This window comes from Phalacrocorax carbo, chromosome 1 (assembly GCF_963921805.1).
Source record: "Phalacrocorax carbo chromosome 1, bPhaCar2.1, whole genome shotgun sequence".
Taxonomy (NCBI): domain Eukaryota; kingdom Metazoa; phylum Chordata; class Aves; order Suliformes; family Phalacrocoracidae; genus Phalacrocorax; species Phalacrocorax carbo.
In genome coordinates this window covers 216,617,207-216,642,074 of record NC_087513.1, presented here as the reverse complement: position 1 = coordinate 216,642,074, position 24,868 = coordinate 216,617,207, and the positions used below count along the sequence as shown (strand labels likewise).

The window sequence follows — 24,868 nt, the reverse complement described above, 5'->3', positions numbered from 1 at the left end:
GGCCAGGGGAAAACAGCTGCAAGGGTGCTGTGTTTTAGGGTGCTCAGTACTGGGAACAACCTCTACCCGGTCACCATGCTGGCTCCAGAGCTTTATTGGTGGGAGGAGAGCGGGATGGGCATCATCCCCTAGGACAGGAGGGCACTTCTTAAGAGCATTTTCTTGTCTGGCGTGAGCTTCTTGGGAAAGCAGATGTTGAAATATATGAGGAGGTTGCCCTTGCGCTGGGGGTCCTGGAGCAGTGGCATGCCCTCCCCTGGCACCACTTTGCAGTACTTGGGGCTGCGAAGCAAAAGGAAGGGGCTGAGAGGAGCCACGGGATCACAGAATCACAGAATCATTAAGGTTGGAAAAGACCTCTCGGATCATCAAGGCCAACCCCCAGCCCAACACCCCCAGGCCTCCTAAACCATGGCCCCAAGTCCCACGGCTACACGGTGGTTGAACCCCCCCAGGGACGGGGACTCCCCCACCTCTCTGGGCAGCCTGTGCCAGGGCCTGACCCCTCTGGCAGGGAAGGCATTTTCCCTCACATCCAACCTAAACCTCCCCTGACGCAGCCTGAGGCCGTTCCCTCTCGCCCTGTCACTGGTGACTTGGGAGCAGAGACCAGCCCCCCCCTCACTCCAGCCCCTCTCAGGCAGCTGCAGAGAGCGAGAAGGGCCCCCCTCAGCCTCCCCTTCTCCAGGCTAAACCCCCCCAGCTCCCTCAGCCGCCCCCCAGCACACTTGTGCTCCAGACCCTGCCCCAGCCCCGCTGCCCTTCTCTGGACACGCTCCAGCCCCTCCAGGCCCTTCTTGTCCCGAGGGGCCCAAACCTGAGCCCAGCATTCGAGGTGGGGCCTCCCCAGGGCCGAGCACAGGGGCCCCATCCCTGCCCGGCCCCTGCTGGCTACACCAGTGCTGACACAAGCCCAAACCTGCTGGGAGAGGTTTTGGAGCACCCCAGCACTTCAGGTAATGGGGCCGTGCTGAGCTCTTGCCGAGGAGGAAGAGGCCAACGCTGAGGCTCCTCCCAAGCACCCGTTCACCTGCAGAAAGGCCCCGGCCGGATGCCTGAGCCCACCTGCCGTTTGCCCCACGGCACTTACTCCACGATGTCGTTGATGGGGATGTTCAGCAGCCTCCCATCCAGCGTCCTCACGTCCACCGTGCAACCGACCAGCGCCTGTGAGGCACGGAGCGGGACCCTGAGCTGAATTTGTGGTCCCGGAGGGCAAACATAAGGTGGGGCTGGCTCCGTCCCCTCGCTTGGCTCTTTACCTTTCCCAGGGGGATGGTGGCGACGTAAGTGAGGTTGTCATCGGTTCTTTTAAACCTCGGGTGGAGTTTCTCTTGGACAACGAAGGTGATGTCAGCCGGAATGACGTTTGGGCCCTAAAATGGAGGGGGGAACAAAAATAAAGATACGTGGAAATGGTTTGGTGTAACACAAAAGGTTTTATGCAGGGAAAGGTGCCGCAAATGCCTGTCCCTCTGTGGCTGCGTTCAGCTGGCTGCGGAGAGGGGAGAACTACTTTTAATTTCTTTAAGGAAAAAAAAAATAGTCTTTGATCAAAGACTCCTGCTAAGCCAAGGGAGATCAGACTGGGTTTTGCAAAGATGATGACAGGCAGAAAAGCCGTCCTTTTCAATTATTTTCAATTATTATTTCAATAATCTTTTCAATTATCCATTTTTATCTGTCTTAAAGCAAACCCAGGCAGGAAGAGCTCCTTGGCATGTTTCTAAGCACTGTAACATCGAATTGCCTGTTAGCCACACCAGCAACTGCCCACAGCCCGCAGAAATGGGAAAGCCGCGAAGAGCACGTGAGGTTTTCGTGAGGAAACCTGGCCCAGAACTTCACACCATGATCATTACCTGGTCTCCTTCCTTCTCGAAGGTGATCCTGGTGCCCTGCTTCCACCCCGGCTGCACGTCGATCGTTAGGATCTTATCTCTGACAGTGCTTGTTTGACCATCTTCGTTCATCACCTGCGGGTAGGCGAGGCGATTAGAGGAGCTGGGTCCTGTCCAGAGAGGTGGGTCTGTGACCTGGGGGAGCTCGGCTCTGCTCTGGCACCCGAGCAGCCAGCAGGAGGTGCCGGCTCCATCCACAGCGATGCTGAGCCCCCAGGCTGGATCAAGACACTTTGGTGCTGGAGATGGCCATGCAGACAGGGCCGGCACCCCTGGGCGGCTACTCGGCTGTCACAGAATTGTGGAATGGTTTGTGTTGGAAGGGACCTTTCAAGCTCATCCAGTCCAGCCATGGGCAGGGACATCCCCAACTCAATCAGGTCGCTCAGAGCCCGTCCAGCCTCACCTGGGATGTGCCCAGGGATGGGGCATCGACCACCTCTCGGGGCAACCTGGGCCAGTGTCTCACCACCCTCAGCGTAAAACATTTCTCCCTTAGATCCAGTCTGAATCTCCCCTCCTTTAGTTTCAAACCATCCCCCCTTGGCCTGTCACAGCAGGCCTTGCTAAAGAGGTCGCCCCCACCCTTCCTACAGCCCCACTTTAAGCCCTGGGAGGCCACAGTAAGGTCTCCCCGCAGCCTTCTCTTCCCCAGGCTGAACAACCCCAGCTCTCCCAGCCCGGCCTCGCAGCAGAGGGGCTCCAGCCCCCGGAGCATTTCTGTGCTGGCATCCAGCGAGCCCTGGCCAGGCTGGAGAGCTGGGCCCAGGGGAACCTCGGGGAATTCAGCAAGAGCCAGTGCAGGGTCCTGCCCCTGGGGAGGAACAACCCCCCGCACCAGCACAGGCTGGGGGGGACCTGCTGGAGAGCGGCTCTGCTGAGAGGCCCTGGCAGTGCCTGGGGGCAGCGAGGTGACCCTGAGCCAGCACCGGGCCCTTGGGGCCAAGGGGGCCAGCGGTGCCCTGTGGGGCATGGAAAGGCGTGTGGCCAGCAGGGCGAGGGAGGTTCTCCTCCCCCTCTGCTCTGCCCCAGTGAGGCCACACCTGCAGGGCTGCGGCCAGTTCTGGGCCCCCCAGTTCAAGAAGGGCAGGGAGCTGCTGGAGCAAGGCCAGCGCAGAGCTGCCAAGGGGATCAGGGGCTGGAGCATCTCCCTTGGGAGGAAAGGCTGAGAGACCTGGGCTTGTTTAGCCTGGAGAAGAGAAGGCTGAGGGGGGTCTCATCAGTGCTTATCAATATCTGAAGGGTGGGTGTCAGGGGGATGGGGCCGGGCTCTTTTCAGCGGTGCCCAACGCCAGGCCAAGGGGCCACGGGCACAAGCTGGAACACGGGAAGTTCCCCCTGAACATGAGGACAAACCCCTTCCCTGTGCGGGTGCCAGAGCAGGGGCACAGGCTGCCCAGAGAGGCTGTGGGGTCCCTTCCCTGGAGACATTCACCCCCCGCCTGGACGCGGCCCTGTGCCCCTGCTCTGGGTGTGCCTGCTCCAGCAGGGGGTGGGACGGGGTGAGCTCCAGAGGGCCCTTCCAACCCTCACCAGTCTGGGATTCTGGGATTCTGTGAGAGGAGGGAGAGGACGGCTCACACTCCACAGCAAGGCAGCTGCAGGAACAAATGGGATCAGATCAAGGAGAAACTCAGGGCTGGAACCGGGAGATTGGGACAGTGAGAGGAGGGATGCCAGTCACTGACAGCAGAAAGGATACACAGCCCAGTGTGAAACTGGGAGCCCAGGAAATGCTGTGCTCTCTCTCTGCCCTCCTCCACAACCAGCCCTGGCTTCCCAGCAGCTTCCATGTCACCTCTTGTGCCGAATTCCTTTTGGCATGCCGCGAGAGGGAAGTGTACCGGTTTGGATCCTGCCGGCATTTGTGCTCGGTTTGGTTCAGATCCCTCTCCACGGCCCAGACACAGAGTGCCGCAGTGTGCCGAGCCCCTCAGATGGGACCAGCCCTAAAGCCTCAGACTCTGCTGCCAAAACGCCCTACACCGAGAGGAGAGTCCACCCCAAAATTCCGACCCCCTGCTGTTGTGTTCCCCCTTCACCCCCACTGCCCCTACCCGGCGCGAGATCTTAATCTTCTTGGTGCAGCCGTAGAACAGGTCTTCAAGGGAGAGGTAGAGATCCCGCACAATCGGGGGGTCTTGCTTCATCGCTCCTCGTCCTCGCAGCCCTCCGAAGGGCGGGATCAACTCCGAGCCATCCTCAGCGAAGAACTCTGCACGAGCGAGCAGAAGGGGGTCACCCCACTCGCATCAGAGGTCGGGAGTGGTCCCCTGGGGTCTCCTTATCATGGAAGCTGAGCACCCCAAAAATGCCACCCAGAACTCTCCCATCTGCTTCTGCCAGGGACCACCTTCCTCCTCCAGCTAAAGAGTTTTTTCTCCAGGAGGTTTTTACTCTTCCTTATGTGTTTACGGCAGCCTCGCCAACCTGGCCCCTCTTTTTGATGGAAATCCTCCAAGAAAAGGGTCACAGTGGTAGCTGGGGAAAGCTGACAGCCTGAAATGCACCCCTAGGCCTCTCGCCCACCTGGGACTGGGGGAAATCAGGATTTACCCTCCAAGCACTGGGGACCAGCGGCACCAGGGAGTAACTAGGCAGAGAAATATCCCTGTAAAACTCAAAGCTCTGAGCTGGCAGTGGCCACAGCACCACAGCAGCCACAGACAGGGCCTGGGCCAACCCCCAGAGCCCCCCACCTACCTGCAAAGGGGTTGTCTCCTCCAAAGAACTCCCTGAAGACTTTGTCAGGGTTGTTGTGAAACACGTAGCCAACAGTCCAGGGGTTCTCGCCACCAAACTCCAAAGGGATGCCGCCTTTGAGACCCTCTTCTCCAAACTTGTCGTAGATGCCTTTCTTCATGGCTTAGGGAACAAGGAGGAGATGGCAACAGCCACGCTCTCCCACATTGGGGGAGCACCTGAGATCCAGGCTTTGCTTGGGCAGAGACTGGAGCAGGGGTCCCTCACCACCTTGAGAACAGCAAATAGGGATGGAAGCAGGGATACATGCCAGGAGTTGGCCTGGCTGCAGGTCACAGAGCTGACGCCACCTCCCTGGGCGTGCCAGTGACCAGGGGTTCAGACCCCAGCACACCTCTGGCCTGAGCAGAGACAGCGTGTACTCGCAACCCAGAAAGCTGACCGTGCCCTGGGCTGCATCCCCAGCAGCGCGGGCAGCAGGGTGAGGGAGGGGGTGCTGCCCCCCTGCCCCGCTCCGTGAGACCCCCCTGCAGCGCCGCCTCCAGCTCGGGGCTCCTCAGCACGGGACAGACACGGGGCTGTTGGAGCGGGGCCAGAGGGGGCACAGAAATGCTCTGAGGGCTGGAGCCCCTCTGCTGCGAGGCCGGGCTGGGAGAGCTGGGGTTGTTCAGCCTGGGGAAGAGAAGGCTGCGGGGAGACCTTATTGCGGCCCCCCAGGGCTTAAAGGGGGGCTGTAGGAAGGGTGGGGGTGACCTCTTTAGCAAGGCCTGCTGTGACAGGCCAAGGGGGGATGGTTTGAAACTAAAGGAGGGGAGATTCAGACTGGATCGAAGGGAGAAATGTTTTACACTGAGGGTGGTGAGACACTGGCCCAGGTTGCCCCGAGAGGTGGTCGATGCCCCATCCCTGGACACATCCCAGGTGAGGCTGGACGGGCTCTGAGCGACCTGATTGAGTTGGGGATGTCCCTGCCCATGGCAGGGGGTTGGACTGGATGAGCTTGAAAGGTCCCTTCTGACACAAACTGTTCTGTGATTCTAGGTCCAGCCCCTAAACTCAGTGGAAGAGAACTGTCTCCCCACTTACGGTCGCTGAGCACATCGTAGGCCTCCGCCAGCTGCCTGAATCTCTCCGGTGCCCAGGGCTCCTTGCATTTTAAAGGATGGTTCTTCAAGGCCAGTTTCCGATAGCTACGGAGGGGGAAGGAGGGGAGAGCCCAGCCTCACAGCCGGCCCCGGGGTGCCAGAACATCCCCAGCTTAGGCTGCTCCCTCACAGCTTCCCCCAGACCCTTTCCCCCCGTCAGGCCCCTGCTGTGGGGAGGGCGGGGGGCAAAGGGCCTCCATTTTGAGGGTCACCCCCACTCCCAACACCACCTCCCGGCCCCCAGGCCTCTCCCCGACCGCGGCAGGCCTCGGGGCTCGTCCCCCTCCACAAAGTCAAGTCCCCTCACGCCTTCTTGATGTCGGCGTCCGTGGCGCCGCGGCCCAGCTGCAGCACGGCGTAGTAGTCCTGCCCCATGGCGGCCGCGGCCCCGTTGCTATGGTCACCGCGTCGCAGGACATGGCGGCACTTCCGGTCCCCCTCCCGCGCGGGGCACTATGGGGGCTGTAGTTCTTCCCGCGCACTTCCGCACTCCGGGCAGCCCCCCCACGACCCCACCTCGCCTCAAAAAAAAGCCGTTTTCTGGGAAAAGTTCTTTTCCACACAGATGTTATCAAAGTAGTTGCTTTATTTCAAGTCCATACCGCGGTACAGTCGCCTTCATCACCCCCACCCCAAATTTATTATTATTATTCCCCCACCCCTAAAAAGGGCAGTTTTTCAGCGGTGAAAAAAAATTATTGTGACACAAGATTCTAATGCCTCAGAGCCACCCTCCAAATTAAAAATTATCAGTCTGTGTTGTAGTAAAAAATACTACCTGTCACCAAAAACCTCCATATAGAGCCTGGTCATCAGAATAGCCTCAGAAACTTCTATATAGCCTCAGAAACTTCTATATAGCCTCAGAAACTTCTATATAGCCTCAGAAACTTCTATATAGCCTCAGAAACTTCTATATAGCCTCAGAAACTTCTATATAGCCTCAGAAACTTCTATATAGCCTCAGAAACTTCTATATAGCCTCAGAAACTTCTATATAGCCTCAGAAACTTCTATATAGCCTCAGAAACTTCTATATAGCCTCAGAAACTTCTATATAGCCTCAGAAACTTCTATATAGCCTCAGAAACTTCTATATAGCCTCAGAAACTTCTATATAGCCTCAGAAACTTCTATATAGCCTCAGAAACTTCTATATAGCCTCAGAAACTTCTATATAGCCTCAGAAACTTCTATATAGCCTCAGAAACTTCTATATAGCCTCAGAAACTTCTATATAGCCTCAGAAACTTCTATATAGCCTCAGAAACTTCTATATAGCCTCAGAAACTTCTATATACACACACACATGTCAAATGTGCTATGCAGGAAAATAAGCTTGGAAGAGCTATTTTCACACATCTCTCCATTATTTGGCTGATCCAAGCACTTAAAGGTCAGAAAGTTGGTATCTCCTCACTATCCCGTCTCTGCAGCACGTGTAAATTTGCTTCTCCCAAGAAGCTACCTGAAGAAGAGGGGGAGAAAAAGCAGTATTTAAGCAGAGTATCTCTCAAATGACAGTTAGAAGTAAAATTCCGGTACTTATTTAGAGACCTCAGCTTTCATTTTGGACTTTTACAGAGGGAAGATGTCTCTCAAAACAGCATTAGCAGGTTTTAAAGGACAGTTCAAGGTTTCACCAGGAGCACAGGGAGCACGTGAGTGCTCACACAAACATTCTTCTGTTAGATCTGAAAGAGGACATGACTGTTTTGCTCACGCCAATGAATTTTGCAGGTCAAATCTCAGCCTCCATGCAAGGCTGAGTGTTACACGGGAGAGGGAGAACTGGACCATGGAGCTGGAATGGGTTAAAAACAAGAGCGAATTTCCACCAGCACCACCAGGTTGAGAGTCCAGGGAACCTGGGTCGCACGCCCTGATCTGTGCAAGTGCAGTGGGGCATCTGGAAACACAACAGCAGGACCCGCTTTCTGGTCTTGGGTCACCAGGGGACAAGAGGAGACAGGCAGCAGTGCGCTGCCAGCTCTTTACCCCATGATGCTCCATGCACAATTAATTCACACTGCTTTGCAGAAATACGGTTCTGCCAGAGCTACTCCAAAAACCAAGCTACTCCACCACTTCGGTTTTGCTCCTGCACATTGGAAGTAATGCCAGCATTTACCACAGAGGATTTGTTTATGCAAAATATTAAGATTATTCAGGTAGAAAAAAAAATAAGCTTAAAAATCAGCTGTGTTAAGGAACCCATTGTGCAGGCTGCCAAATGTCGAGATAAAGGCAGCTGCCTGCTACCTGGCACCACCTTTCTCTATGCCATTTATCTTGGTTAGTACACCATATTCCTTACCTTGTACACAGGGTCACAGTCAGCTTCTGTGAGGTCAAGGACATAATCGAGGTCTTGCTGAACGACAAAGCAGGTTCCATCACCTACATGGGCAGAACAGAGACCAAGCAAGGAAGGAACATCAGCTAATTAGTGAAATAGGCCATGCTCTTAATTACAAACAGCATTAACAGGCCCATCAGAAACAGTTGGTCACAGGGTATGAAGCCCCCAGGAAGAGGGAAACATGTTCTGAGGATGTCAGAGAGATGTCAAAAAGGCCTTAACACTTGAGATGCACCTTGAAGGCCCTATTTTGGAAGAAGATGGGAGATAGGAGGTAAAAAAATCACAAGGCAAAAAGCAACCAGGTAATATAGCTCTTACTGCCTTTTGCCACAAACACTGACCAGCCCACTTCTACAAGCCAGCCCGCGTTGGATACAAGAGAGCAAAACCCAAAGAGCACAAAACTCCCCAATTCGATTATACAATTTTCTACTGGTGCAACACGGCACTTGAGTTACCTTGGCTGGCAATAAAGCCATCTCGGTATGGCAGCAGGGAAAGCACCGGTGCTCCTGATCTGTGGATGATCTGGATTGGAGCGCTAGAAAAAGGAGCAGAAACAAGGAATGAGTATTATTGTCTATAGTCAAGAGCCCATTCCAATGTTCAAACACTGAAAGAAGAATGTGAGCTCATGGTTAAAAGATATATAAGAATACAGAGGACACGAGGACTTGATCAGTGGTTCGCAAAGAGTCTCCATCCCCTAGAAGCAGATGGAAGTCAGCACTGGTTTTCCTGCAGATGTTGCCAGACTATCAAAGCGGAGTAAAGAGTTAGCTAGCAGGTGAACACCAGAAAGCCTCCATGTTGGATTACAGACACAGATTCTCTTTACCAAGACACAGACAACAGCTTGGAGCTCAACCAGCCTGAAAGACTCTTCAGACTTTGGTGCCAACCTCTCCAGCCCCCAGCCAAAATCACCTCCTAGATGCCTTCCTGCTCAGAGCTTGCCTTTGATGTTAATAAAAACCAATTTAGAGCAGCTCCTGCCCTCAGTGACAGCTCAGTTCCAGTTCTATGCTGGAATGAGGATCAGGGTAAATGTCGGGATCCAACAAAGATGCTTATGTCTCACCAGTGAAGGAGAGGAAAAGGCTTGCTTTTGCTGGGAGGAATACTGCTATTCAGAAGTTTTCTGCTAGATCTATTTACATGGGTACATGGATAGAAAGAGATTGTTTTCATATATATATAATCCATGATCAGGTGACCGGGCTGGTGGATGAGGGGAAGGCTGTGGACACATGGATCTACCTGGATATTAGCAAAGCCTTTAACACTGTCTCCCACAGTATCCTCCCAGAGAAGCTGGCAGCTCATAGCTTGGACAGGTAGACTCTTCGCTGGGTAAAAACTGGCTGGCTGGCCAAGCCCAGTGAGTTGTGGTGAACGGAGCTGAATCCAGCTAGTGGACGGTCATGAGCAGGGTTCCCCAGGGCTCAGTGTTGCGGCCAGTCTTGTTTAATAGCTTTATCAATGGTCTGGACGAGGGGATCGGGTGCACCCTCAGTCAGTTTGCAGGTGACACCAAGTTGGGTGGGAGTGTTGATCTGCTGGAAGGCAGGAAGGCTCTGCAGAGGGACCTGGACAGGCTGGATCCATGGGCCGAGGCCAGTTGTGTGAGGTTTAACAAGGCCCAGGGCCGGGTCCTGCCCTTGGGTCACACCAACCCCAAGCATCACCCCAGGCCTGGGGCAGAGGGGCTGGGAAGTGCCCGGCGGAGAAGGCCCTGGGGGTGCTGGCTGACAGCTGGCTGGGCATGAGCCAGCAGTGCCCGGGTGGCCAAGGAGGCCACCAGCCCCCGGGCTTGTGTCAGCCCTGGTGTGGCCAGCAGGAGCCGGGCAGGGATGGGGCCCCTGTGCTTGGCCCTGGGGAGGCCCCACCTCGAGTGCTGGGCTCAGGTTTGGGCCCCTCGGGACAAGAAGGCCCTGGAGGGGCTGGAGCGTGTCCAGAGAAGGGCAGCGGGGCTGGGGCAGGGTCTGGAGCACAAGTGTGCTGGGGGGCGGCTGGGGGAGCTGGGGGGGTTTAGCCTGGAGAAGAGGGGGCTGAGGGGAGCCCTTCTCGCTCTCTGCAGCTGCCTGAGAGGGGCTGGAGTGAGGGGGGGGCTGGTCTCTGCTCCCAAGTCACCAGTGACAGGGCGAGAGGGAACGGCCTCAGGCTGCGTCAGGGGAGGTTTAGGTTGGGTGTGAGGGAAAATGCCTTCCCTGCCAGAGGGGTCAGGCCCTGGCACAGGCTGCCCAGAGAGGTGGGGGAGTCACCATCCCTGCGGGGGTGTATTTGAAAGACACGTAGTCGCAGCACTTGGGGACATGGTTTAGGAGACATAATATTGTTGGGCTGATGGCTGGACTTGATCCTAGAGTCTTTTTCAACTTTAATGATCCTATGATTCTAATATGGGTGATTATAACATAATATGCACAGTACATTAACAGAATTTAATATATATATAAAAAGAACCAATAATCTGCAAGTTAAGGCTATGCCAAGACCTCCCCGGTCACAGATCAAGACTGACAAGCATTTCAGTAACTAAGGAATCTGCATAGTGCCTATAGTCTTTTAGGAGGCACTTTCCAGAGCACAACCCATTAGATCGCCAACCTGAGCAGAAAGTATCCTCCCTCCCCAGTGCTCCCCAAGAGAAAGGAATGGCTACAAGAGGTTCAGAAGTTCACAGCTCAGGTTGTATCCACCCTTTAGAAGGGGCACTGTCTGCCAGCACCCTCAATATGGCGCTCTCACCCAAAAAACTAGTTGGTTGTCATTTAAATACTTGCAGCCCCAGGCACTCACTCACTTTGTGTTTCTCACATCCAGCTGATAAATGTTCCCATCCTGAGTCCCTGCTAGGATATAGGTACTTGAGAGGAATGTGCAGCAGTTGAATGCATCAGATCCAATGAAGAGGAACACCTGAGAATACAGGAACAAATTCAAGTGTCAGATGCTCACAGATGAGAACACAGGACACCCAGGAGACAGAAGCAATAATTTATTTAGAAGTCAGTAGAGTCGCTTCCATGAGTCACAGCACAAAGCGGCAAACCCAGAGCTAGGTTAATGACCCCTCGCTCTGCTCCGAGACGTGCGGGAGAACAGCGCTCCAGGATCAGTCTTGCCAAGTCAGCAGAGACAGTGCAATCAGTGAAGGCTCCTGGGTGTCCTTTGGAGAACAGATGTGTCACACAGCGACAGGCGAACTGACACTGAGCTCAAACTAATCTTCAGACACCCATGGAGCAGCAGGACCAGATCTGCACGGCAGGTTGGCAGAGACAACTCCTTCCTCCCAGAGCCACAGTGATTGTCACAGAGGCTGCAAGCTTTTTCCAGGTGAGCCCTTGCCATCTCTCTGACCAGCTTTGGTGAACATATCTCTTCCACCCAAATTTTTTAACTCACCACAAACACCACAAGCAGTTCAACCTGCTACATCATCGGGATCTCCTGTCCTACCACCCAGGATGGTCCTGGTAAGATATTCCGTACCTGAGATCTACCAACTCCATCTTCCTTTATTATGAGGAGGGAGATGGACTGGTGACCACCTGAGGTCCCCTTGACACTCTAATTGAAACACCCACCAGAATAAACAGCAACTTTACACCTTGGCTGGATGAGGCAGCCTGCAGTTCCTGCTTTCACAATGACATCTACTGGCTGCTGTTTAAACAGGCTTCCCAAAACCAGGATTAAACTCCTGAGCAACTGTACTCCTCAAACCCCTGCATGTAAGTGCAGCCAGTAGGAAGGAGAGAAAGCATCCCTTTACTGTACCAGGTTTTAATCTTTCCTCCACAGAATACACACAGGGAGAGCACTGATGTGTAGGAGCTCTGCCAAAGGCAGGTAGATCAGCCCTCCCCTGCCTCCAGCCTGGTTCCGTCCCTTTCTGTGCTACGTGGTGAACCTCACCAGGGGAACAGAGTGGGATTAACACTAACCAGTTCACCCATCTAGGTCAGTTTTAACCTGTCTCAATTCCTCAGCCCAGTGCTCTGCACAGCCACATGAATGGTAGCTAACAAACCAAGGAGCTGCTGCAGCAGCGGAAATGAAGGGATGGGTGCCTCAGAGCCAATTTAATAGCAGCATCTCAGAGCACTCCCCCAGGTAAGTATTACTGATAGTCTCAGACGCCTTACCGGCTGCCTGCTCTGCAGTCCCACTCCTTGAAGCTTCTTGTCTTCTCGAGCCAGAAGCAGGATTTTCCCTTCTGTCCCAATCTCACGTTCACCTGAGAAAAGTACAATAGTTAAGTCCAGCAGTGGATACGCAACAAGTCTTCATGGTACCAAAATCTGACAGTTTGGATCATCCCCACTGAACCTGTAGCAGCCTTCCTCCATACCCTGACATCAGATGCAGCAAGGCAGGTCAGTAATCAAAGACACCCTGGTCTTAATGACTTAAACTGCTAGATAAGGCTCAGTTGCCTGGCGGAGAAGGCCCTGGGGGTGCTGGCTGACAGCCGGCTGGGCATGAGCCAGCAGTGCCCGGGTGGCCAAGGAGGCCACCAGCCCCCGGGCTTGTGTCAGCACTGGTGTGGCCAGCAGGAGCCGGGCAGGGATGGGGCCCCTGTGCTCGGCCCTGGGGAGGCCCCACCTCGAGTGCTGGGCTCAGGGTCGGGCCCCTTGGGACAAGAAGGGCCTGGAGGGGCTGGAGCGTGTCCAGAGAAGGGCAGCGGGGCTGGGGCAGGGTCTGGAGCACAAGTGTGCTGGGGAGCGGCTGAGGGAGCTGGGGGGGTTTAGCCTGGAGAAGGGGGGGCTGAGGGGAGCCCTTCTCGCTCTCTGCAGCTGCCTGAGAGGGGCTGGAGTGAGGGGGGGGCTGGTCTCTGCTCCCAAGTCACCAGTGACAGGGCGAGAGGGAACGGCCTCAAGCTGCATCAGGGGAGGTTTAGGTTGGATGTGAGGGAAAATGCCTTCCCTGCCAGAGCGGTCAGGCCCTGGCACAGGCTGCCCAGAGAGGTGGGGGAGTCACCGTCCCTGGGGGGGTTCAACCACCGTGTAGCCGTGGGACTTGGGGCCATGGTTTAGGAGGCCTGGGGGTGTTGGGTTGGGGGTTGAATTCGATGATACGAGAGGTCTTTTCCAACCTTAATGATTCTATGATTCAGTTCCTCTGCAGGACTGGATTGCTCTATTTTGGTGACCCTAGTTCCCTTCCCTAGGCGGTATGAGGGGACACAGCAGTGTGCCACACTCAGGATTATTGGTGACAAACCTAAGCAGTTTGGGACAGAGGAACGAAGATAAATTTTAAGAAAAAGATCCTTACTAGGAGCTTTTTCTGGCATGCCCAGGTTCAGCGAGTTGTCAGCAGTGCCCACGGCAATGCCGTTGACAGGAGAGCCACAGTCGGTGATGACACCCAGACAGGCGGATTTTCCACAGTCCCAGAGGCGGGCGGTGCCGTCTCTAGAGCAGGAAAGGACATTTCTTCCCCGATCCACAATAGCTGTGTCCAAAATACCTGTATCAAAGCAAAGGTTGTGTTCAGACAGACAGCGTGGACAGCAGAAAGCATCTCATTCCCCAAGGCAAACTCAACTACAAGCACCAAGCCGCCGTCCCCAGAGGGCCACCAGTCACACACAGCCAAACCGTGTGGGGTGCAACATGGGGCAGGGAGCCATGGCGTCTAGAAAGAGGCGTATGCGGAAAGTAGCAGCTCCCAGCAAGCCATACAGAGTGGGAGCCACCACCTGGCACAAAGGCAATAAAATGATCAGTAAAAGTCTCTCCTCCAACTGAGCTGGTACCACGGCCGCTGGAGAGTTTCTACCTCCGTCTCTAACCTCTAACTCAGGCAGAAAATGGCCTGGCCCAGCACTGTTAGAACACTGCCAACTCCAGCTCTGGATAATCCCCCAAGTTGTGTGCGGCAAGCAGCATCCACATTATCCAGCTACAGCAACACCAAAAGAGCAGTTTTTGCAGGTGCCAATGTTCCCTAACGACTATTTCACTGTGGGCTGTTGAGTCTAGATCTGAAAAATGACACAGTGGGGTTTATTTTTTGGAAGAGAACAGTCAGATGGTTAGAAGACTTAATTGGCACTTTCCCTACAGAAGCAGTCATTAAACATGACAAGCTCAAACGACAAGCCAAGCCAAGCAACTGACTGCAGCAGATTGGGCTGGCCTTATAAACAGTGAATAAAGTCAACTTCAGAGCCACAAGGAGCCAGACAGCGTGTTCCTGACCAAAGCTCTGTTCCACCGCCTGCCCCATTCTGTTTATAGGACATTTGTGGTAAAGTATTTTGAATCCACACAAACAGATCACGTGAGAACAATGGCAGGTTCAGTGCAAGACAAGTTTGAGTTAACCAAGTTTTGGGCAACCGGCCACAGGGCTTATTAACGTTTTCAGTAAAGCCTTGCACCTTGTAAGACAGGGAAAACAGAAGCCTGTACAGAGCAGTTAGCTGTCAGGGACGAGATAATTTGAGGCAACATTTTAGGCATCCCATGCCACATCCACAACTCAGACTTGCTCATGATCACCCAAGTGTTCCAAGTGGGCATCCCTGGCAATCACCGTGACAAGACAGCACCACTGGCTGCTGTGCTCTGGGCCAGGCGTAAACAGGAGTAAAACTGAAGCCTGCCTAAGTACTATGTATAAATCCATGCTGCTTCTGAACACGGGGTCTTGGAAACCAAATCCTCTTTCCAGAGATTAACAGAGGGTTTGTCCAGAAACTTGCTTTGCTCACAGCTCTCAGGAGCCCTTCTGGGTAGCTCATTTTCCTCCCCTTGCAATTCTTCCCTGGACTAAGACAGGGTCAACTGGAGGAGTTTGAAGCGCAGACCCTGAGCGCAAGGAACAGCATTCAACTTGCCACATAAGGCAGCCAGTGCATCCTCTACACGAGGACACAAGAAGGGTAAGGAATTCCCCCCTTTTCAGCAGCAAGACCATCAGAAGGGGCAGAGGTGAACCCTCGGTACAAGGGTGAATGAGCTTATTCCAGCCCTTCTTAAGAAAATCACTTAAGTATCCTGGCAGCAGCTCTTGCCATGCCTTACTCACTTTCAACAGCACATGCTCTCAAGACAAGTAATTGCCTGCCTGAGTTCTGCAACTCCACAAAAAACTGCTATATGCTTTTCTGGGCAAGAAAAAGGAAGAGGCTCTGGAGCAACTGAAGGTGAGCAGGATGATCTGAGTGCAAGCAGGAGGCATCTCCAGTGCAAGCAGCAAGGCTGCTGAATGCAGGTCAGAGCTCCAGAGAGGCGAGACTGCCCTGGAGGAGCAGAACACCCTCTGGCACTCACAACAGGCTAACAGACTGCATCCTCCCTCTTTTTACTTTAATTAATGAAGAAAACACAGGTCAGTGAGAGAAACCATTTCAGCTGCATAATACAGCAACTACTGATCTTTTTGTTCAAGTTCAGGGAGCTTGAAAAAGACATTCCGGACACCTAATACAAATGCACAGCACAAAGTGCAGCAGGCTGGCAACTGAAAATAAGCCCTCGGGTGCAACACAATTATACACATGGCAGATCAAGCATTTTAAAGGCTAAGTACTCTGTACCTCCTTTGTGACCTTTAAATGTTACTACGCAGCTGGCATCTTCTGCTGACCAGATCTTTAGTTGGGCATCCATTCCCCCACTCAGAACCACGAGGCCCGATGGGAAAAACCTGCAACAATTCACATCATACACATGGCCTTCCAATAGTCTCTGGAAAAACAAAGAACTATGTGCTAGTTCCGTTGTTAACACCCTTACGCCAAGCAATTTTTGAGCTATGACAATGGAAAACTTGGTGTTCCCATGTGGGTAGAAGATTAAGCTCAAATCCTCTGGGTTTGCATTCCTGCAACAGACTTGTCTGAATTCGAGACAAAGAGCTAGCAGTAACACTTTGGGCCTCCCTCTGCCATTTCAGTAGCTAACTACACAGCAAAGGATACTACATTTATTTCTAACAACAGGTTAAATGTCTTTATCCTCTGCCAAACAAGCAGCTGACAGGTCAAGCTCCACAAGAAAGTCCCTAACTGGGAAGGCAGCTAGCCATGATGTGCTTAATCCACTATGGGCAGCAGTCTTTTTTCCTCACCTCTTCTCTACTGCAGAAGAAATTCAGTGCTGGTACCAAGCAGATTAGGAGCTGTCGCTTACCTTCTGTGCTCTAGCTGTCATCCCTAACTACCTGTTCTCATTTTCACCCTGGGACACCTCTCCAGGTTGCTGAGCATCACTTCCCTTGGGAGAAGTCACGCTTTCCAAAAGATTTGACTTAAAAGCTCCAAGACATAAATTTTAATTAGCTTTTCCATCAAAAGCCAGATTCTTGCCTGCCCTAGACCACAGCGTGCAGATAGCCTGGCCAAAGCCACAGCCAAATGACTTCAGTAATGCCACCGATAATGCACAACAAAGCTAGGTGCTCTTACTCTTATTTCTCCATTTGCAGCCTGCCAGATTTTCATGGTCCCGTCTGTGCTGGTAGACACACCAAGGCCTCCACCGCTGGAAATATCAAGACAGGTAATCTGCAAGAGGATAAAAACACCAAATGTTACCTTTATATGACCTTGTATATAGGTATTTCTGCTCAAGAGCCTAACTCTGTACTGGAGGAGACCTGCTAAGTAATTCAGCACTATTACCTCCCCAAGACATACTACTGGTCTCATTTAAAACATCCCAATGAGCTTCCATACTCCTAACTAAACAATTTCAGCCTGATAACATCCTAACATTTAAGGAAGGACTTCACAAGCTCTCTTGCCCACTAAATACTTTTTCTGAGATATTAAGCCCTTAAGGAATCAAAAAACAAGTGGATCCTGGAGAGCAGGGCTTTTCTAGAGGACAAGGGCAGCATAAGAAGAAATTCTTCTCAATTTCTCTGTTTACACAGATTGCTACATTCCTCCTTCAAGAGCGAGCTGCTGATCTGAGCTGACCTAGAGCCAGGGCTCAGACAAGTTGGGTGACCGGAACCTGGCACGAAGCGCCCCAGATTTCTTGTAATTGCCATCAAATCTGACAGAGAAATTGTTATTCTCTGCCTGTGACTCTGCAGAGATCCACAAAGCGGGGAGAAAAAGAAATGCTGAGTCAGAACCCTGCACAGACAGCAGTTGTATTTCAGGTTTACCCTAGGTGAAGCAGAAATCTGGATTTTTCTAGCAACTCCTGTATACAGATAAGAAATTGAGCCAAGCTGTTCCATGCTAGCCCGAGATAACCGGCCAGCTTGAGAGCACCTCAACCCACAAGCCATTGTTTGAGATATTTATGAAGCAACAGCATAACCTACATTTTCTGAAACACTGACTCAAAAACTAGTTCCTTATGCAGGCAAACTCCTCGCACAGTCTGTCACACTAAGGTATTAACAGCTGCCCACTTTGCATAAATACTGGGAGAGCTGAACACTTTTGAAGAGAGCAGATGTTGAACTTGTATTCTTGTAAAAGGGTAGCATTATTGCTGCCATTTGGGAAAGGCAGATGTACTTTAGTTGTGCATGAAATAAGATAACAGGTATTCTAGCCTTGAAAGAAATGATTACATCTTCAAGTAACAGAGATATTTCCAATACAGATTGCAGCAACACTAAACAGGCTGAAAAAAACAACCAGATTTTGTAATAACAAAGGTTACAGAATCATAGAATGCCCTGAGTTGGAAGGGACCCACAAGGACCATCGAGCCCAGCTCCTGTCCCTGCACAGGACACCCCAAATTCACACCAGGTCTCTGAGGGCCTTGGCCAAGTGCTTCTGGAATATCGCCAGGCTGGTGCCGTGATGCCTCCCTGGGGAGCCTGTGCCAGGGCTCCACCACCCTCGGGGGGAAGGACCTTCTCCTAATGCCCAGCCTCACCCTCCCCTGGCACATCTCCCTGCCATTCCCTCGGGGCCTGGCATTGGTCACCAGAGAGAAGAGACCAGCCCTGCCCCTCCTCCTGCCCTCGGGAGGGAGCTGCAGAGCGCCATGAGGCTGCCCTCGGCCTCCTCTGCTCCAGCTGAACAAACCCAGGGACTCCAGCCGCTCCTCGTACGGTTTCCCCTCTAAACCCTTCCCCAGCTCCGTGGCCTCCTCGGGACACTCTCCAGTAGCTTTATACCCTCCATGTCCTGCGGCGCCCAACGCTGCCCACAGCACTCGGGGTGAGGCCGCCCCAGTGCGGGGCAGAGCGGGACAATCCCCCCCTCGCCCGGCTGCGATGCAGGGCTCGGTGCCCCCCAGGGCACGGCTGGCCCTCTGGGCTGCCAGGGCACGCTGGGGGCTCGTGTTCTACATGCTGTCTACCAGCAAGTTGACACAACATACTGCCTGCAGGTTAACACTAGCATTGCCTCCTGAAAAAAAACAATAAAGTTATCACAACTATGTAGTGGAATATCTGGCTTGTCTTGTAAGACTTGGAACCAGACTCATGCTGTATCACCTCCAAAAGCTTCCTAATAATTGTATTCGCAATCCATGGATTAGAAGAAAGTACTTCACTGGCAAAAACCACTGACAGAAATGAGAAATGCAGATCACCGTTCCAACCCCTCACCACCATGACAAAGCACAGTTTCCAGTCCTAACTTGTGCAGTCCACCAGTGCGCTTGCAAGTCCCGGCCACCCAGCCAGGTATGTAAGGGATGAGGCTGCTCACCTTCATCCCAGGCTTCAGGCTAAGTGTTTTTTCTGAACAATTAACTATTTTCAAACAGAACTGGGCTTTGTTGATCCTCTTGCACGTGCTCAGCCTCAGATATTAGCCAGCCCAAAGAGACAGTCGGATTTACTACCATGTTCACAGGGAAACCCAAAGATAGGAGCAGATTGAGAGACCTTGCCAAGAAATACGACAGCTAGAGGCCTGCGATTTAAGGACGATGCCCTCGGGCAAACCAAGTACATGACAGACCTACATCAATCTCCTGCTGTTTCCAGATGTTAAGGAGGACATCCTACGGCATCCTATTGTACGTGCATCAGCCAGGGCTCGTGGGGATGTGATATGCCCCGGTTCAGTCACAAGATCTCCTATCCAAGCAAGAATCAGACCAAACTGCTCTCCTGAAAGGCTCCAACAGCTCAAACCACAACAAATTTTAACAAGATGCAGGATCAATACTCAACCTCTGCTTGAAAAAAATAATAATTGGGAATCAAAACAGGAAATAAAAGATTTAAATAAGAGCACAAGTTAACGGTTTAGCCGTTACAACAGCCACTTCATACATTCCCTTACCTATTAGTCATGTGAGAAATACACTGGTAACCTGAGTGGCTTTTTATATAACAAACAAATCTGTGGTAATTTACTCCCTAATTAAAAAAAAAAGCCTGTGAAGGTCATTAAAGCAGGAACAAAAAGCCTCACTCACATCTGACATATCTCCAAACTTTCAGGAGGGACATGTAAACAGGCAAGGCCAAGCACGAGCGCTCAGAACAAGAGACGGCAGGTAAAAAGGATAACTGGAGCTTAGCCCACAGCAGCTTTAAAGTCATCTACATATTAATCGATATTGCCTCAGCTGCTTTCCAGAGGAGAGATCTGCAGTGCAGCTGTAAGCCATCACACCCATTTGACAGCAGACTAAACACTTACGCCTGCATTTCCATTTTGCCGTGCTTTGAACGTTGATTCCATTTATCACGCAAAAGGGCAGCTGGGGACTCTTAAGTAGCACAGAGCTCAGAGAAGTGATTCACCTCTGTCTCCGGAGCTGCCTTACTGCCAAGCTCCGTCTCTCAGCAGAGCCACACTTCCTCTTAAAGCAGCTGTAGAGATGCGGAATTGCCTTTATGCCAAAACAAACCTTGATTTATACCGCTTTTGAGCTTCGTTACTAGAGACTGACTTTTCAGCTTTTCAGCATTTTTCGGCTGCGTTTATCGCAACAATTTACTCAATAAATCACGAGACAAGTGTACAAAAACATCTCCCAGAGCCTTCAGGGGACTCCCTTTAGGGCAGACGGCTGTACCTGCAGGCTACAAACTCCCCGGTTTCTTGGATCATTTCCACGTAGGGATAAGCATTCAGCAAAAGCACAGACTGCTTTCCAGCAAAGCCACATTATGCACTTCTCTTCAGTGAAAAAACCCCAAAATTTCAGGTCAGAGTGACCTTTTCTGTATTGCTGTTCAGTGAGAAGCTGTATTTATTGCACCTCCAGGTTGATGGGGGTGCAATAAGATTATTCAGCAAAACGACCAGGACTGCTTTCAAATAAGTGAGAAGTTAATGCAATTTATTTATTCTTTCAATACAAGCTGGGCTTTTCTGGCCTCTGAATTCTCACCAGGTCAAGACAAGTTTATGTGACATCTGATTCCCAGCCCCGCAAACAGAAATTCATATGGCAAATATCAAAGACAGAGAGCTTCACTACACAGGACTACAAGAGGGACACTGAGGTGCTGGAGCGTGTCCAGAGAAGGGCAGCGGGGCTGGGACAGGGTCTGGAGCACAAGTGTGCTGGGGGGCGGCTGGGGGAGCTGGGGGGGTTTAGCCTGGAGAAGGGGAGGCTGAGGGGAGCCCTTCTCGCTCTCTGCAGCTGCCTGAGAAGGGCTGGAGTGAGGGGGGGCTGGTCTCTGCTCCCAAGTCACCAGTGACAGGGCGAGAGGGAACGGCCTCAGGCTGCGTCAGGGGAGGTTTAGGTTGGGTGTGAGGGAAAATGCCTTCCCTGCCAGAGCGGTCAGGCCCTGGCACAGGCTGCCCAGAGAGGTGGGGGAGTCACCGTCCCTGGGGGGGTTCAACCACCGTGTAGCCGTGGGACTTGGGGCCATGGTTTAGGAGGCCTGGGGGTGTTGGGTTGGGGGTTGGCCTTGATGATCCGAGAGGTCTTTTCCAACCTTAATGATTCTGTGATTCTATGGGAGCAAAGAGCCGCCACAAACTAGGGATAGATCTGAACAAGAGATAAAGAGCTCAGTGTCTGGAACCTCTTGTTTTTACCTTGCTTTCACACATCTTATTCCTTTACAAACGATCTATCATGGGCCTGAAGTGAGCAGAAGTTAGATCTCTTAGAAGAAAATAGTCTATAGAATTTTAGAGATTTTTTGGGGGGGTTGGGGGTGTGTGTGTAAACTTACTCATGATCAAGTTTCCGTGATCTGATCATTTTACTACCTAGTTCACATACAAAGTCATGCTGCAGGCCACCCCTCACAACAGGCACACAACAGTTGGACACACTGCAAAAGTTCACGGTCGCTTCCAGTCACTTCCCAATCACTTCCCAACATTACTCACACTTTTCTGATGAATTCTACAAAAAGTCGTGTATGGGGCCAGGAACTTTGTGGACACATTTTCATGAGGACAGGAAATGAGAATGCTTTTCTGAAGGAGAAAAAAGGAGGAGAAAAAGAAGTGCTGTTAGTCCTGCTAAAACGCAGAGACTGCCAGGGTAGAACTACGATCCGGACCCGGCTGTGGTCTCTCCCAGCCTGAAGACTGATAGAAGGTGCCTCCTCAGGATGCAGGCTCTGGGTGGCAAGCAGTGGCCACTGTGGCCTGGCCAGCCATGACAGGCAACCCCAGCCTGACTGTGGGATGCTATGGACCAGCTCCAGGGCACCGCACAGGTGGGAGGCCCAGGATAGCTGGACAGAACCATGCAGGGGACTAGGCAACAGCTTTAGGCTGCTACTTCAACTAGCACAAAAGTATCATCCCTTCACGCATGGCGGGTAGTTACCGACCCCTGCTCCACCCCAGCCCTGGCACCTTGGTGACTTCCCCAACCACGAAGCCCTCAGAAGCAGAGATGTCAGGGACGCCTTCGGTGCTGAGCCCACGGCGGGTCAGGCTGCCATACAGGGTGGGCTTCCCTGCGGGGAGAGCAGCCATCAGCTCGGCCACCCCTCAGACCCCAGACCCTCTCAGTCACCCTCCCCTCACCCCCCCATAACCCATAGGGCCTCCCAAACCATCCTCACTCCTCCCTAACCCTAAAAGGAATCCCCTCTCCAACCGCCCTCACCCCTTCTCAACCCACAGGGCACCAGCCCAACCCCCCCACCCCCCCAACTCACAGACCACCCCCAAACCACCCTCACTCCTCCTAACCCATAAGGAACCCGCCAACCGCCCTCACCCGCCCCAAACCCACAGGGCACCTCCCAACCGACCTCACCCTCCCCTTAATCCACACGGGCCGCCTCCAATTGCCCTCCCCGCCCCCGCAACCCACAGGGCACCCCCAAGCCCCCAGGCCCTCCCTCACCCACCTCCCGCCTAGGCCTCCTCAGGCCCCTCAGCACTCACCAGGGCTCCGGCAGCTCAGCCAGGCCTCACCCTCATCCCTCCTGCGGGCAGGAAGAGCGGCAGTGAGTGCCAGGAAGGGGACCGGGGAAAGGGGAAGGAGGCCGGGACAGCCGTTCCTACCTCAGCGCCTGACTCCAGTCGCTCTGGATGCGCAGAGTCGCCGCCATCTTGCCGAGGCATCGGCACTCACTTCCGCCTCCTTCCTTCCCATCAGACGCCGCGGGGCGGAAGCGGAAGGGGAATACGTCCTCCAATGAGCGAGCTCTCCCACCACCCCACCCCGCCCCGGCAGAACCTTAAAGGGGCCGCGTTGCGCTGTTGGGCAGGTATGGGGGGGCTGGGTACGTTACTGGGGGTATGGAGACTGTTGATGAGATGCATGAGGGAGGTGCTGAGCACCCATGGGAGGGGTAGGGAGAGTGCTGAACGCCCGTTGATGGGGGGCGGGGCATGGTGGGTGTTGGGCACCTACGGGGGGGATGGGCATGGTGGGTGTTGGGCAGGAGGGAGTAAGGGTGGGTGTTGGGCACCTATGGGTGGTGGTGAGGTGCGTGGGGAGACGCTGAGCACCCGTGGGAGGGGCAGGGAAAGTCCTAGGCACCCATAGATGGGGTTAGGGCGTATGGGGGTTGGGGATGGGCACCCATGGGAGGATGCAGGGGGAGTGCTAAGCGCCCATAGGGTGGTGCTGAGCTCCTCCTAGGGGGGCACCCATGGGAGCATGGAGAGTGCTGGGCACCCATAGGGGTGTGGGAGGTGGGTGCAGAGGGTGCTGAGTACCCACGGGAGAGGCATGGAGGGTGCTGAGCACTCATGGGTGGGGGTGCTGGGCACCCATGGAGGGGTGAGGACTGCATAGGGGGGTGCTGAGCTCCTCCTGGGTGTGCATGGAGTGTATGGGGGCACCTATAGGGGTGTAGGAGTGGGGTGCAAAGGGTGCTGAGCACCCATGGAGGTATGGGAGTGCTGGGCACCCTAGGGGGTGCCCCCAAAATAGGGGACAGTGACCCTATGCCTGCTGCCCCGCTCCAGCTCCAATCAGTGATGGCGAGGCCCGGACATGCCAGGAACCGTCCGTCATTGGAGGAAGATGAGGATGAGGAGGCCGAGGACCCAGTGGATGCCATGATCTCACGGACAGGCTGCATGGCGCAGCACCGGGAGCTGCAGGAGTGCATGGCAGCACGGCAGGACTGGCGGCACTGCCAAGCCCAGGTCCGGGCTTTTGGCGAGTGCATGGCACAGCGGCAACGTAGTAAGGAGCCGCACCGGGCGTCTGGATCACACCAAGCCCACCCCTCCCCTGCTGGGGACTGAAATCACCAGGGACCAGCACTGCCAGCACCCACAAATGGGGCAACTCTGCTGTTTGACCCTCTTTTTGTGTATTTTTTTATTCAAGTGGGTGAATGTGCCATTAAATCCATGCTTATGTTGTTGGGAAATTAAATTCAGCGGCGTTTGTTGTCCTGGCCAAAGTGCTTGTCTTCATCTGCACTCCCAGAGATAAGCAGGAGGGGATGGTTGTGGGGTTCAATAGGGATTTCCAGCCCAAAATGTCCCAAACTGGAAGCACTTCCAGTACCCAGGCTGGGTCTCAGCTCTGCAACAGCCCTGCCTTGGATTTCTACCCTGTGCCCTTCCCTGTGCCATCGCACAGCTTTTGCCAGCAGTGATAGTGCCAGCACCCATGGGAGGGGCAGGGAGAGTGCTGGATGCCTGTTGTGGGGGGCATGGTGGGTGTTGGAGAGTGTGAGCCACTCTCCATCATCTATGAAAGGTCATGGAGGACAGGAGAGGTGCCCGAGGACTGGAGGAAAGCAAATGTCACTCCAATCTTCAAAAACCGCAAGAAGGAGGACCTGGGGAACTCTAGGCCAGTCAGCCTCACCTCCATCCCCGGAAAGGTGACGGAGCAGTTCATCCTGGAGGTCATCTCCAGGCATGTGGAGGCAAAGAAGGTTGTCAGAAACAGTCAACATGGATTCACCAAGGGAAGATCATGCTTGACCAACCTGACAGCCTTCTACGATGGCGTGACAGGCTGGGCTGATGAAGGGAGAGCAGTGGATGTTGTCTATCTTGGCTTCAGTAAGGCATTCGACACTGTCTCCCATAGCCTCCTCACAGGCAAGCTAAGGCAGTGCGGGTGGGATGAGAGGACAGTGAGGCGGACACAGAACTGGCTCAACAACAGAACTCAGAGGGTCGTGATCAACGGGGCAGAGCCTGGCTGGAGGCCTGTCACTGGTGGTGCTCCCCAGGGGTCTGTGCTGGGGCCAGGCCTGGTCAACACATTCATCAGTGACCTGGATGATGGGACAGAGCGTAACCTCAGCAAGTTCACTGATGATCCCAAGCTGGGAGGGGCGGCTGATGCACCCGAAGGCTGTGCTGGCACCCAGCGAGTCCTGGCCAGGCTGGAGAGCTGGGCCCAGGGGAACCTCGGGGAATTCAGCAAGAGCCAGTGCAGGGTCCTGCCCCT

At 53.5% G+C, this 24,868-nt stretch overlaps 3 protein-coding genes across 3 annotated transcripts; 1 reads left to right on the top strand and 2 right to left on the bottom strand.

Annotated features, from left to right (window-relative positions):
- Positions 1 to 70: 70 nt before the first annotated feature.
- Positions 71 to 6,163, bottom strand: DNAJB13 (DnaJ heat shock protein family (Hsp40) member B13). Its single transcript, XM_064441581.1, has 8 exons — positions 6,057 to 6,163; positions 5,691 to 5,794; positions 4,605 to 4,766; positions 3,959 to 4,116; positions 1,863 to 1,976; positions 1,263 to 1,376; positions 1,091 to 1,167; positions 71 to 282 (listed from the first exon to the last, which is right to left on the bottom strand). Exons 1-8 carry the CDS (start codon positions 6,122 to 6,124, stop codon positions 129 to 131), a joined length of 951 nt encoding a protein of 316 aa, XP_064297651.1. The 5' UTR covers positions 6,125 to 6,163; the 3' UTR covers positions 71 to 128.
- An 867-nt stretch (positions 6,164 to 7,030) lies between these two features.
- On the bottom strand, positions 7,031 to 22,604 carry PAAF1 (proteasomal ATPase associated factor 1). Its single transcript, XM_064441570.1, has 12 exons — positions 22,504 to 22,604; positions 22,384 to 22,424; positions 21,844 to 21,947; positions 21,367 to 21,456; positions 16,543 to 16,641; positions 15,673 to 15,823; positions 13,401 to 13,595; positions 12,269 to 12,360; positions 10,921 to 11,036; positions 8,573 to 8,655; positions 8,067 to 8,149; positions 7,031 to 7,217 (listed from the first exon to the last, which is right to left on the bottom strand). Exons 1-12 carry the CDS (start codon positions 22,548 to 22,550, stop codon positions 7,140 to 7,142), a joined length of 1,179 nt encoding a protein of 392 aa, XP_064297640.1. The 5' UTR covers positions 22,551 to 22,604; the 3' UTR covers positions 7,031 to 7,139.
- LOC104052205 (cytochrome c oxidase assembly factor 4 homolog, mitochondrial) lies at positions 22,590 to 23,861 on the top strand. The gene is made up of 2 exons (XM_064441571.1): positions 22,590 to 22,709; positions 23,416 to 23,861. The coding sequence occupies exon 2, from the start codon at positions 23,428 to 23,430 to the stop codon at positions 23,698 to 23,700; it is 273 nt and encodes a 90-aa protein (XP_064297641.1). The 5' UTR covers positions 22,590 to 22,709; positions 23,416 to 23,427; the 3' UTR covers positions 23,701 to 23,861.
- Positions 23,862 to 24,868: the final 1,007 nt, after the last annotated feature.